The sequence below is a fragment of the Gavialis gangeticus genome, unplaced genomic scaffold, assembly GCF_001723915.1.
Source record: "Gavialis gangeticus isolate Ggan-Ray unplaced genomic scaffold, GavGan_comp1, whole genome shotgun sequence".
Classification (NCBI taxonomy): Eukaryota; Metazoa; Chordata; order Crocodylia; family Gavialidae; genus Gavialis; species Gavialis gangeticus.
Genome location: NW_017729015.1, coordinates 6325836 through 6339712, shown reverse-complemented (window position 1 = coordinate 6339712; position 13877 = coordinate 6325836). Strand labels below are relative to the sequence as shown.

The 13877-nt window shown below is 42.4% G+C and overlaps 1 protein-coding gene across 1 annotated transcript in view; it reads right to left on the bottom strand.

The window, feature by feature from the left end:
• Positions 1-1320: 1320 nt before the first annotated feature.
• The window catches only part of LAPTM5 (lysosomal protein transmembrane 5), a 56024-nt gene continuing 43467 nt past the window's right edge, over positions 1321-13877 (bottom strand). The window contains exons 3-8 of the mRNA XM_019512141.1: positions 13297-13373; positions 12292-12411; positions 10745-10879; positions 9354-9449; positions 2885-2977; positions 1321-2006 (exon numbers count right to left, since the gene is read on the bottom strand). Of these exons, the coding sequence (XP_019367686.1) occupies positions 1932-2006; positions 2885-2977; positions 9354-9449; positions 10745-10879; positions 12292-12411; positions 13297-13373 (596 nt within the window). The 3' untranslated portion in view covers positions 1321-1931. The remainder of the gene's footprint in view (positions 2007-2884; positions 2978-9353; positions 9450-10744; positions 10880-12291; positions 12412-13296; positions 13374-13877) is intronic.

The following is a 13877-nucleotide window of genomic DNA, read 5'->3' as shown; positions in this document are numbered from 1 at the left end:
TTTTGTAGGTGTGGGTTTTCATTAATTACTTGCTGGGGGCTACTGGTGCACTGGAGGGACTGATTAGGTGCAGAGGCCCAAGGCCTGATTTTGGGGCTTAAAGACGCTAGGGAGACCAGCAAGTAGGTAAGGGAAGGTTCTGGCCAGGCCAAGTCAAGGAAAGCCGGTGCTGAGCAGTGCAGAGAAAGCCACCCAAGGTGTCAGTCCAGGAGAACTGAGGGCTGACACCCAAGTAAGATCAAAGGCATAACAGGTGAGATCAAGGGAAGCCAAAGTAAAAACAGGTCAGGACTGATCACCAGAGGACACAAGCCCTATAACAGAACGTAAGACCAGCAACAACTTTACTCAACTTTGTACAGTGCCTCGCACAGTGGGAACCTGGTTTGTTAACAGGGCTCTTGGTATTACTCAAAATACCCTACAGAGCCCAAGAGCCCTGTTCACAAACCAGGTCCCCACTGTGCGAGGCACTGTACAAACAAAGAACAAAAAGGACCTGTCCCTTTTCCCAGGTGCTTATAAGACAAAAGACAATGGATGTAGGGAGATTGGGAAACATACAGAAACAATGAGACATTATCATTGTGATTCATGCTTGGCAAAGAATAAGGAGCTGAATCAAGTCCAAGCATTATTACTGCTTTTGGAGAGTCTCATCTTACTGACCTCCACTAGAAATGCCTTGTTGCCACACATCTTGCTGCCTCTCCACAGCTGGGAATGCATGCTCTTTTTTCTGTTCTGCTCTTTTCTGTCATGGATATTCTTCTCCACTGCATGCACACTGTGCTTGTGGTCCTATTTTGGAAAAGTTAGTAGGTCTACAATGTACCATATCACTCAAGGAATCTGCTCTCGGCATTCCCCTGAGTTTCAGGTAATAAGCCCCTCGGTACCACGTGATTGTTTTCACTCATGTTTACCCTTCAGCATTAACAAAGCTCTGGGAAAAGGATTCAATTTCCTTCTCACATATCCTCAAAAACATTGCTTATTAAATTCTGAGCTACCATATAACAGAGCACATTTTGACTGGCGGGATCTCTTTTATTGCGGGGGATATGCAAAGGGAAGGAAATCAGCTAGACTCTCCAATGGTACATGAATTTGTAGACTGGCAGTTAGATGTAACATCTTTTTACTTGCAAATGGGGCACATCTGATCTGGAGTCAGTGAGCTACAATAAAGCTACAACTCTGCGACAGTGTTTTCACATAGTGACTTTTAAGAGGACAACTGCTAAATTGCAATGTGTTTCAGACTGCAAAGGATGACACTTTTCCAAAATGAGACAGCAAAGGACTGAAGCCATTCCTTTTTTGGATTTTTTTTTATTGATACTTGCCTTTCAAACCACACACAAAAAAAGCAAAAAACAAACACTGAGGTGTGAAATGGGAGTGCAATATTATGACCATTCCAGCACTTCATATGTCCAGAGAAGGCACTATTAATCAATGCCAGAAGCAGAAAGGCCAATAGCTGTTTTACCATGCATTAAGGATCTTCAGCCTTTTGGTGATTCCTTTCCCTTAGGTCCTCATTAAAATACACTAATCAACAAAGCATCTTTCAGAATTGCACTCTCTCCAGTAAAGGGCATTTTGGTTCTGCTTCCAATTCCCCAGGTCTGATTCTTTTCTCATCTTTTGTGCTGTAAATCAGTGGTAGCCCTATTGAAACTAGTGAAGTTACACTGGTGTAAAATCACCGTAAGAGAATCAGGCCTGAAACTGGCATTTTCACATCACCCAGGAATTACTATAAGCTCAAGTCCACTAAAACAAACTGAGTGTGGTCCAATGAAAGCACGCTTTTGCCATAAAGGAGGAATTTCTCAAAGAACTGGAGCATCTGCTGGTTGAGGCACTAAAGCTAAGGGGTATCTGGAGCAGCATAGACCTCTTCCTGTCTCAGAGGAAGGAGCTTAAACTCCTGAGTATGGTGGTGGAGACTCCTTGGAGGGCATTTCTAAGGCTTCATCATATGATGGCAGCACAACCTGGAAAGAGGAAAAGATCAGACTTACTCTGGAGAAACATGAATATTGATTTCTTTTTTTTTTTGGCATTCCCTCATGTTTCTGAAATGGTCCCTCAGTATCTCTATACTCAGCCTCATGCTGCTGTTAATATGATGACCAATGAAATGCATAATAATACTGACATTCAAATTAGACTTTGGATTTAACACCCCACTAGAATGAATAAGGAAGTATCATACCTCAAACGCTCCCATCCAGTAACATACTTGAATTTGAATTGAATAGCTTGAATTGAAGCAAGAAAATGCATGCTTGAATTTAAATATGTACTTAAATGCAAGCATGCAAGTCATCCTGAGGACTTCACTGGGATTCTTTGTAAGCTCAATCACATGCTTAGGTCCTTTACTGGATCAGGACCTTATTATTTTAGGTTTGCAGAAGGCATCAAGGCATCTCTGCATTAGTTCATACCAGGTATCTTCTACAGAGGAGAAGACTTAATTCACCTGTGCATTATTCCAGCTTTTACATTGCTACCATTATAATTCTATTGCTCTAAGTCATATTACATCACAATAAAACTGGAATAACACAAACTGAAGACAGAGTAAGGTGGTACTTTATAACCTAACTTGTTCACAGAGGCATGAGCCTATTAAAGCTCATGCCTCTCTGAATGAGTTGGTCTATCAGGTGACACACTGCCCTGCCTTCTGCCTAACTTAATAGTAACATGGATAACTAACTCAGACTGTTTAATGTTTGTAAATGAAAACTTCTCTGTGGCTGACTGTGCTGCCAGAGGGGTGAAGGCAACGTGGACAACATGCACTTCATTTATCTGTATCCTGTCTTTTTGTGATGAAATCCAGGTGCCACGTTTCTGAACTCACCTTTGCAGCACACTCTGGCACAAATTTCACCTCCTGTCTCTTGCTGGCCTTAATGTACTTGTAGCATCTCCAGACGCATTTGAACATGAAGACCTGAAAATCAAAGGGAAAATACACCTGTCATCACATTGCTGCATTTGGATGCCATGGCTTTGCCAACTGCAATATCACCACAGACCTGCTATAGCTTGGCCCTCAACCCTGTGGATCAGAGCTGCCTTAAAAAGTGGGTGCTAGATAGTCTTACATCCTAAATCTCCTGCATATGCCTAGGTATTTTATTTGGAAGATGAAAGCTATTTGTGTGCTGATTAGCCCATAGATGGCTTGATTCTGCAAGATGAAGTCAATAGCACTACTTAGGGCATTAGAGTCAAGCATGTGCTTAATGGCCTAGCTAGATCAAGGACAAAGGTGCTCAGAAAGTTTGAGCTGAGCCCAGAACTGGGAGGAAAGTAAATGTGTTTCTGCTTTAATTTTACTTTTCTGAGTGGGCACTGGCCCAGGCATTTCAATTGCAGAAAAGCACTGTGAGCCATAAAGTCTACAACCCATCCAGTTAGCAGGGAGGCCAAGGCTCCCCTTCCTACAGGAACTGATTTCAAAGGTCTGCTCATTCAAGGAAATATTATATTTTCCTTAGTTCAACTGGTTTTTTTGTTGGTGAAATACCCTCTACCCTTGGAAAGCGTTATGGAACACAATAAATAAATAGAGTTTTTTCTAAGAAAATGGATCAATTGACAGATGGTGGCACAAGAAAATAAGCAAGGCCTGTGAAACATACCTCATTAAATCAATATTTTCCTTAGTCTGTGTAGCAAGGCAAAGTTGTGTGCCTCTTATTTTTACTGGCATGAGAATGCATGTTAAAAAGATTAATGCTGGGATTTTCAAAGGAGCCTAAGGGAGTTAGATGCCCAACGCATGAACCACTGAGACAACTGCATTTTTCTGTAACAATGCAGATCACAAAGCCCAAGATGAAGGGTATGAGAACTGGGGACAAATAATCTTGATTGATAAAATCTGGCTATGGAACAAATTTCCAAAAGGAATGAAGCAATGTCAGGGTCTGGCCATCTTTAAGAGACATCGCAAAACCTTTCTTTTTAAAGAGGCCTTTCTACTCAAACACTGTCATTCACAACAGTGGTATTCCCACTGTCCAGTCAACTCAGCCAATCTAACACCCCCCCCTCTTTATTCTGAAACAAATGAACGGAAAATCAAGTAAATAAAATTAAAACCCCATAAACCTGACCCAAAAAGAGGGGTGTTTTTCCCCCCAAAAGAGTGAGATCCATCAAGTCTACTAGGGATTTAATTTCTGCTAGGGAATTTCTTTATATGGAAGGAAGTCAGATGCTATGAGCTCCTGTACAAGTGCAGGGAGGCTGCTCCAACATGCTGTAATTACAGCACATCATATCAGACTCGATTAATCGAGTCTGTTGGAGCATGGTAATTACTGCGCTCCAGCAGACTCCAGCATCACATGTATCAGCATCCCCATGCTGAAAAATGACAGTGGGGCGCTTTAAACCTAAGCTCATTTGCTGAGCTTTAGTTCAAAGCAACTCGCTGCCATTTTTTAGAGTGTGGACGCAGATTCACGTGACGCTCCAGGTGTTTCAATTAGCACAGCTCTCAGAGCTGCACTAATTAAAGCACCCCCTTCCTCCCCACCAGCGTCCCAGAGCATGTCTATAAACACCCTATGGTGATCGATAGCACTAAAACAACCCTAAAAGAAAGAGAACAAGAGAGAGTGTGCTTCCACAGAAATTCAGGGTGTGCGTTCTTTTGACAACATCAGCCTATTAGAGAAAATCTGCCAGTGACAGTACGGCTCAGGATAGCTATAGGGAAGGTGGTGATGGAATTCGTCAGATCTCAGCCTGGTGTAGGTAACAATGGATTCCTAAACTGAAAATCAGCATCTCCTCGACAGTTATCCAGGTGGCTGGTTGAGGAAGAGGGAGCCTTTGAATTCTTGATCACTGCATGTTTGGATAATTCAGAGAAAGGTGGATTTGAAAATCTGTCATTAGAAATTGAGTCAGAAATGCAGTTAAGGCAGGGCCACCGGAAATGGACTTGCAAGTGCCAGTTGTTGGTGGCATCCTAAATCAGGACTTCTGCAACCTTCTGCTTACAATGGCAAGGGGTGAGCAGGTTTTGCATTGCGTAACAATTCTATTAAGATTATGTTTGAGTCTAACAGCTGTGTGAATACATACAGGATATTAAGTCTACAATTTTCAATATGATCAAAAGGAGTTAGGCACCCTTCTACCACTAGAATTCAGTGGGTTTGAAGATGTAACTCTTTTAAGTATGCCCATCTAAAATCCAGGATGTCCTTGTTTCTATGGTGCATGAGAGAAGGAACGGTCCTACTCGAGGGCCTGGTCAGATGCAGGGAAGCTGCACTGGAGGAAACGGTGGGAGGCAGGAAGCGGTGACAGCTGGGTAGAAGGAGGATGAACTGGGTGGGCAGTCACTACAAAAAAGGGAGGTATTATCATGGGCTGACAGAGGGCTGAACACGTACTGCTTTCTGATGGCATGCTGAAAAGAGATAGGAGTTACAGGTGGATGAAGAAAGGATGCCAAAGTGAGTGAGGACTAAAACTGGCTATGTCTAAGGCATTCAGATCCAGTGATACTAAAAAGATAAGTGCTCTATGGCTCATTTCCCTGCCAGTTACTGTGTCACTTGGAGCTCTACTAAAGCTGCCATAAGGCAGACAATCCCAATTAGTTACCCGGCTTACTCAACTCACCTAGCAATTGTGTGGCATTTGCAGTGTGAAGCAGTACAAAAGCACCATTCGGATCTTTGGATGGGCAAGGTGCTATCAAATATAATGGGACATGGTTCTCAGCCATCAGGCCCAGGTAGCATTGGACTGAACTGGGATGGAGGGTTGTGGGTGGAGGGGAGAGAGCAATTTCAGGAATTGAACAACAGAGCGACACCATGTCATATTATCTTCAGTGCCAACAGCGGACTGGTTGGGAATTGTCAAGATGGCAAGGCCTGGCCTCATGATAATAATATTAGCAATACTCAATACTAACAAATGAATGTGGAAGAAATCCTTACTGCCTCCCATTCCCCACCACAAATCCTAGCTTTACTGCTGACAAGTTTCTGCACCTTTTGTATTCTGGGGGTTAGGGGGCTATTAGCTTTATGATGCAGTGTATTCAGGCTGCAGTATCTAAAGTTTAGGTAGATGGGGAAGCATCTCCTTCATGGTATGCCACACAGTCATTGCCTATCTCCCCTTTCTCTTGAAACCCTTTAGCTTCCAGAGAAATCAGTCATAATTCATCTGGGAAGTAAATCAGTTTGTCATGGCGTGCTTGAACCTTGAAGGTCTATCAGGCTAACATAGGTAAGGCACATCCGAACAATGCAGTTAGCATTCATATTCAGCTACCTCAACTCCCCGGCTCGAGTGATCAGGTATCCACTTATTGCTAGGTTAACAGGGGACCCTTTTCAGCAACAGTCATACCTCTGGAAACTTAATCTTACTTCCAGCATGTGTCTCTTGAGTCCTGTGCAACAGCAACAACAGCCCTGAGTATGTCCAGGTGCTGTATAAGGGCAAAAGCCTTGTGCACTTTATATGCCAAAGTGGCATGGATACAGCCAGGTAACTGCAATTTTAGGCACATTCACAGTTTCAGGTTCTATTTCTCCCCATGGTGCAAGAGAATCACCCTGTGTATATACCTCCTGGAAACAAGCCAGTAGGGGAGGAGAAGGACCCTCCTATGTATGCTGGTTCAGGCACTTTTGCAGGGAACAGAAGACCCAGTTATCAAGCCCTTTCATGCAAAGGAGAGTGGAGGTGGGGGCTGAACCTGAATCTTGTGTTTCTCATCAAAGTGCTCCAACAAGGCCAGAGGATAGGTATTATCTAGATTACCTCCAGCCAGGCTGGCCCACTTCACCATTCATTTAATATGCATTGGATAAACAGCACTGGGAAAAGCTCCTGCCCAGTTGGGAGCACCGGCCCTGGCTAGAACCTGACACCCACTCCCTTTGAGGGGGGCACACAGCTCATTGAACCAGATGCCTTTTACCTTGCCCTCTTTCTTCTGACCTTATACCTCTCCTCTCTTGGCTGCCTAGGAGGAATAGATGCCATGTGCTTGCCCCCCACCATCACTACCCAATACCTCAACAATCATCTGTATTTCAGTTCAGTGGGATGACTGGGCCCTTTACTGATCCTGGATTTCAGTAATGGGCCCTGCTCCTGATCACCCTGCCCCTGAATTTCCAGCCCTTGACAACCAGATGATATCACTCTATAGGCAAACCTGACCAGAGGGCCATATGTTTGACACCCTTGCTGTAACTAATAGCCTTCCTGTAGGCTGAATTATGTTTTGGAATGGCACATCCATAAGGACCTCAGGGGCAGTAACTGAAAGTTAGAAGTCAAACAGATGGCTCCAGATGTACAGAAACAACATTTAAATGGAAAGACAATAAAAGCCTGTAATGGGCCATTAAACAAGGCAACGGATACAAAAAGCTATGGGGCTGATCCAACATGCACGCAGATACCATCCTATGAGGAACAGTGAATTGAAACTGATGGGCCTTAGTGGGTCAAATGACCCTTCTAGATCAAAAATGTTTCAATTTGGTACTGTGTCCCTCATGAAAACTTTATCACACAAAACCAGTCTCTACTTCCAATTGCCCTGGCTATCTGTGTTTTCACCTTGCCATCAATTCCTGCATCTATGCTGGAAGGAACTGAAAGGATTATCACCGCACTGAGACTGTGGAGCGCTGAGCGATTTCCCTTTGTATGGTCCTAGGGGCAAAGTTGTGTTCTGCTGTCAGTTATCAGTAGGAGAAATTCAGCTGGCACTGCCATGGAGATCAGGAGCCCCCGGCAGAGGTGAATATAGGCTGAAATAACATCCTTATACTGAGATCAATTAGGGGGAGGGATAGCCTTGTAGGGTTTTAGCATAACACCCATCTCTTCCGTCAGAAACTCTAATATTTTACATGTTACAAATGGAAGTTTTAAAATCACCTCTTCCTTAGACCCTTCACCAAAGAGAGAACAGTCATGAACCCCTGAAACGTACTTCTTCCACCCTCACTGTAGATCTCAGTCCTCTACTAATTTACATCTCTGTAATTCCACTGATTGCAGCACAGTTATCCTCCATGTGCACCATCCAAGTGCTTACTCCATCTTTGTTTAGACTCCTCTTGTGCACAAGGTGTTGTGGAGCAAACAACCATTTTAAATTCAGTTGCTACTGTTACACCTCCCCCCAGCAAAGAATGAGATACTCCCTGGGTACCAACATCATGCAAAATGTAAGAGGTAAATTATTGAGGCTGTTATAGGCCACGAGTTCACCCAGGACAAATTGGCTTAGTTGCACTGAAATGTTATGGGTGTAACACACACATACTGGTACTATACTGGTCCAATATATTTCCTTTTCTGAAGAGTTTATTCATAATCACACCCCTTTCTGCCTATCATCTCTAGTATGAAAAGCCATGGTGTGTTACATACTCATCCAGTTAACCATGTAGTAAATTCATACTGATTTCTATTTGCGAGGATCATTAGGAATTTTGCTGGGATGCCAGAAGTGCGGTGCCAGACAGGATTCTGGACCACCCCCAGGCCCCAGTGCTCACCATTTATGCAAATATTAAGAAATATGATGAAGTCATGTCTGGAGTGCAATCAGATAAGATATTGTGCTTCATACCAGCTAGTCTGGCTGCTTGGGAAGAATCTTAATAAAAAAATTCTCCAGCTTACAAGTAGCATTTTCATTCAGATAACATCTGCTAGAATAGCTGAAGAAGTCTGTGGTTTTCTTAGCTGGTCTGAAAGCAGTCAATGAAAAATCTGTTCTCTGAGCTATCAAAGCAGGAAGAATAGAAAACGCCACTGTGAAATAGTTTTCTAAATGGTAAGAGGGGTTGAGCAGCTTGTGGTTTTTAATTAAGTTTAAGGACAGCATAGCTCTCCTGACGTTGATGTAGTTCCATTGATTTACCCCAGCTGAATATCTGACCTCCTGTCTATTGATATGATTTATTTTGGCATGCAACATCAGAACGGCTTCTTATCTTTGTTTCCAAACTCATTATGCCCCTTAAGGTTGACATCCTAGTGACACCCATAAATAGCGTAGAGAGAGATAGCCTTGTAAAAGTTTTCTTTCATATTTGTTGTCTATGGAGTTACAGAGCAGAATAATGTGAGTAGTGACCCTCTCATATATGTATCTCTGAGGTTTAAGATCTGTCCTGATACACGTGACTCCTGTTAAACTAAGTGAGAGCCCTTCAGTGGCAAGATTTAAGAGGCAGAACAAATTCTTCCTGTCATAAGTCCCGCAATGGACATCAAACTTTACTCATAGCATACCAGTTGATATGGGCAGTTACCTTGAGGAGGAGGACAGCGAGGAATGCAATGGAAAAGATGATCATCACTTTGACATACTCCTCAGAAGACAGCTTCTCATGGCTTGGCAAAAAGCTCTGTAAAGAAGGGAAGAGTCTGTAACAGGTATATATAGTCATTCAGATGTCAAACGCGAAATTATGTGTTGGCACTTTCAATTTGATTCTTTGCTTTAGCTCATCTCATGGAAGGTTTGTGTGACTTTAGGACATTTTGATTCTTGTGAGGTACTAATATAATAATTCAAGTGATTTCTTTTTCTTTTCCAGCTCATAACCATGTGTTTGCTAGAGTTTTCCAGCCTTTATCGAGATGTTTACTGATACCTGGCTAGATCTTCAAGACTATCTGCACCAGTTAGGATAGGGATGTATGGAACAGTATGTCTAGAGGCAAAATCCCTTTCTCAGATCAGCCAAGGCAGATCTGGAGTTGGTCAGGATTTTTAAGAGCTGGTCAGGATTTCAGTGTAAATGTTTAGAAAAATTATTTTCAATTTAATTACCAATGGAAACATGTAAGGATTACCTCCAGTGGCTGTGAAATCTCTATCCATGGAAGATTTTAAAAGTAAGTTAGACAGATACTTGCCTGGAATAGTTTAGCCAGGGATGATCCTGCTTTGAGCAAAGGGGTTGGCTAAATGACCTCTGGAGGTCCCTTCCAGCCCTATTTTTCTATGATTCTATAAAAGCTGAAAAATCTGAAATATTTCAGCTGAAGTAATGCCTTGGTGCCTCAAGACTGTTGTAGTGGGTTTATCTTAGCTTTCTCTCTTCTTCAGTACTACATCTCCCATGACACACCACTGACATACCTCTCAGAGAGAGAAGTCAGGGAAGTACAATAGTTTCATCAGTACAGCATGACCTGGGAGATAGTCTGGCTGGGGAAAATGGGGACATAAAGCACCATGGTGGCTTTTCAGAATAGAAGCAGATCAGTTTCCAGGTGCAATATTTGGATTTTAGCTTAGCCCAGTCTCCCTCCATTGCAGATAGTATGCACTCACAAAATGTACACCAGCAAAATGTGTTGTGCATTTAAGAAATGACTGCATAAGCAAACTCTCATTTATGGAGATAAAGCGTACTGCCAATGACTTCTTGTCACTGAACAGAACAGGCCTTCTAATCCTGCTGCAAAAGCAAGCATTATAGTATTATACACTTCTTTGCTATAACAGGAAACATTGGAGAAACTGTTTGCTGGTTTGCAAGATATACTAAATCAGGGGTTGTCAACCGGGGTACCCCCCCTCCCTCACTCCATGTCCAGCTGCCAGGGGTACACTGATCCAAAACCCCTTGTACTAAATCATAGGATGACATGCATCACCCAGGCTCAAGATCACCGATTATTTATTACCTACCGAGTTGTTCATGGACTTGAAGCTGAGATATGCTGGTACCTCCATGTATGAACTACAGAGTGTTAAGACACTCAGACAGAAATCCAGTAGCTGCATAGCATGGAAGGGAGCTTTTGTTTGTCCTTGCTGCAGGGACTGAAACGTCAGAGAGATCAAGGTATTATTTGGGGTTAAAAAAAAAATCACATTACTAGATCTCCTATACATGGAAAAGCCTGATTTGCTCCAATCTGGCATTACTTCATCTATAACTGTAAATAAATTAAGCAAGCACGATAAATCAGCACTTCAGGTTATAGAAAATGTGATTAACATTAAATGTTGAGCCCTCCATTAGGTTTGTGATTCCTTCAGGGCAGCTTCACAGGGGCAGAAGAATTCGAACAGGCTTGAGTGAAATCTGGCCTCACTGAAGTCCACAGCAAAATGCCCATGAACTTGGAAAGGGCTCAGCATCTTAACCCTCCCTACCAGGTTGGATAACTAACTCAAGTGGCACCAGGATATTTTATGACCCCCCCACAATAGCATCTGAGCGCCCCTCGTCCTCCTCCAAACAATGCTGCCCCACCTCACGGGATTATCTGCCCAAATCTACAGACAGGAAACTGCACCACAGAGTCCGACGCACAGTCGACATTCTGAAGTTTTGCCAGTAGAGCAATGGTAGGGAAAAGGGTGAAAAAAATCCCTTACTAGAATAGTTATGCTGACAACAACACCATGGAGACACAGTCATACCATCAAAAAAAAAAAATCCCTTCGCTGGGATAACATATCCCATTCAGGAGTCTGATATAAATTGCACCAGACCAAGGACACATTTGCTGGTGTAAGCATTATCTCTACTAGGTAATGTTGCTTGTTGAGCTCTACCCACAATCCTGTTTAATTGTGTACAAGCCCTGAATGACCTGCCCAAGATTACACAGGATGTCTTTGGCGCAGCTGGGAATCAAATGCAGGGTTCCTAATCTCCAGGAAGTGCCTTTACTATTGGACCTGACATCATTTATTCCAGAGGCAAAACGAGCTGGCTCTGCACCCTGGGCAGCAGCCAAGGCTGGGTCAGCAGCACCAGTAGGAGTTGCTATTCTTATGTCTCCTCTAACTCAGTTCCCAGTTGCCTTCATCACCCACCCCAAGTTATGCTACTCCTGTCTCTTTTCTATGGCTGGATCTAGTTTACCAGGTTTGAAGTCCTTCCTTCAAAAGTGGACAATACATGAGCTATCAAAAGAGCACAAGCCACTCCATAAATTAATCTAACCCAGTAAATGTCTTACTGCTCCTGTGCCATGTATTCTGGGGGTGCCATCACCTATGGTGTTATACACACACACACACACACACACACATACACATATATGTACATATAGATATAGCTATACCTATATCTAGATCTATATAGATATAGATATCTTTTATTTATTTATTTATTTATACATACATACATACATACATACATATATATATATACATATATATATATATATATATATCGGGGCCCTGACATGCTAAAATGTGGTCTCATGATTTCTACCTACCATATGGCTAACAGATAGGATTGCAGGGACTTGTATGTAGGAACTGAAGATTGTGAGGAAGCTGAGGAGAAAATCCATGATTTGCAAAGCCATGAATGGAACCAGGAGGCGTTCTTTGTTCTGCAACAAAAGAAGCAGGCAACAGTTATTATTTCTATGTCAAGTAGTGGCCTACAACTGAGTTTGAATGGCTGAAGGGGAAACTGTTAATCTAAAGTGCTGAACAAGATGTGTATTACAGGCACATAACCCCACCTTCATGATAGTTGTGTTAAAAACAGGCAGTAAAAGTGGTTATTTTATTTTTTTTCATGGAAAATTTTGATTTTTGACAAAAAACTGAAAATAAAAACGTTTCAATTTGTGAAAATATGCAGCTCCATTATGAGGTATAAGTTGGGTGCCTGTGTTTTCCCTTCTATAAAAGCCAGGGATCATGGCGAGACTCCATCTTCCATGACACACTGTGGTTTCTCTTCTAAAAAGGGGAGTTAGTTGCATGTTGGCAGTTCTTGACTCTCGTACATTGTGGGTGATAGTGTAGTCTATCTCAGGAGCTTAGCCCATAGAAGAGAATGAGGATATGATGCAATCAAGCTATACCTCCCACGAAGCACCATGATATTGTTGCAAATCAAAGTAGTGAAATCGCAGTGGAAAAATCTAATTTCTCAGTAGAAAGAAGACTTTTAATTTTAAAAGACGGTTTAAACAAAAGCCCAATTTCCTGTCAAAAGGTAATATTGAGAAAGTATCTTGACTGCCCTACTAGATGTGTCCTGTCTGTGAATAATTTTGAAAGTGACTACTTCAGTGAATTTGACACTGCAAATTACAAGTTTGTTTTTTTTTAAACACCTCTTTATAAAACTCAAAATATTTATTCTGGTCCTACCATATGGTTATGTTGCACAAACTTTTTCAGCAGCTCTCTCAGCTACCCTCTTTTACCCTCAATTTCTCAGTATCTTTAAAAATCAGTAGTGCTATTCAGAAATGACATACCTTCACCACACCAAGGAGGAGGTTGAGGCTGATGACAAAGAGCATGGTGATCAGCAGGAAGCTGGTGGTGATATCAGCTAATAATAATAATAAAAAACAACAGTAAAACAACAGCAATGATCAAACACAACTCAGCACAAACACCCATCACTTAAAATCAAATGTCCTCACTCATTCAGCAGGAGTTTTCACTGAGTTAAAGGTTGAAGAGCTTGGTCTAAGTCAAAGCTTTTAATTTACCACAATGACTTCTACTCATATAGGGTTGATTTCAGGACCTCCAATACCAAAACCACACAAGCTAAAAAGGATGGTGCTTGTGTGCCAATGGGTTTGAATGGAATGATTTTTATTCATAGATTCATAGATTCATAGATTAAGGGTCGGAAGGGACCTAGTAGATCTTCTAGCCCGACCCCCCGCCAGGGTGGGAGAACAACAAAAAACCCTAGAAAGAGAAATGGGACTCAAACGAGTCCAGCCAGGTAGGCATCCAGCCTCTTCTTAAAGACCCCCAGGGTAGGGGCCAGCACCACTTCCCTTGGAAGTTGGTTCCAGCTCCTAGCCGCCCTAACTGTGAA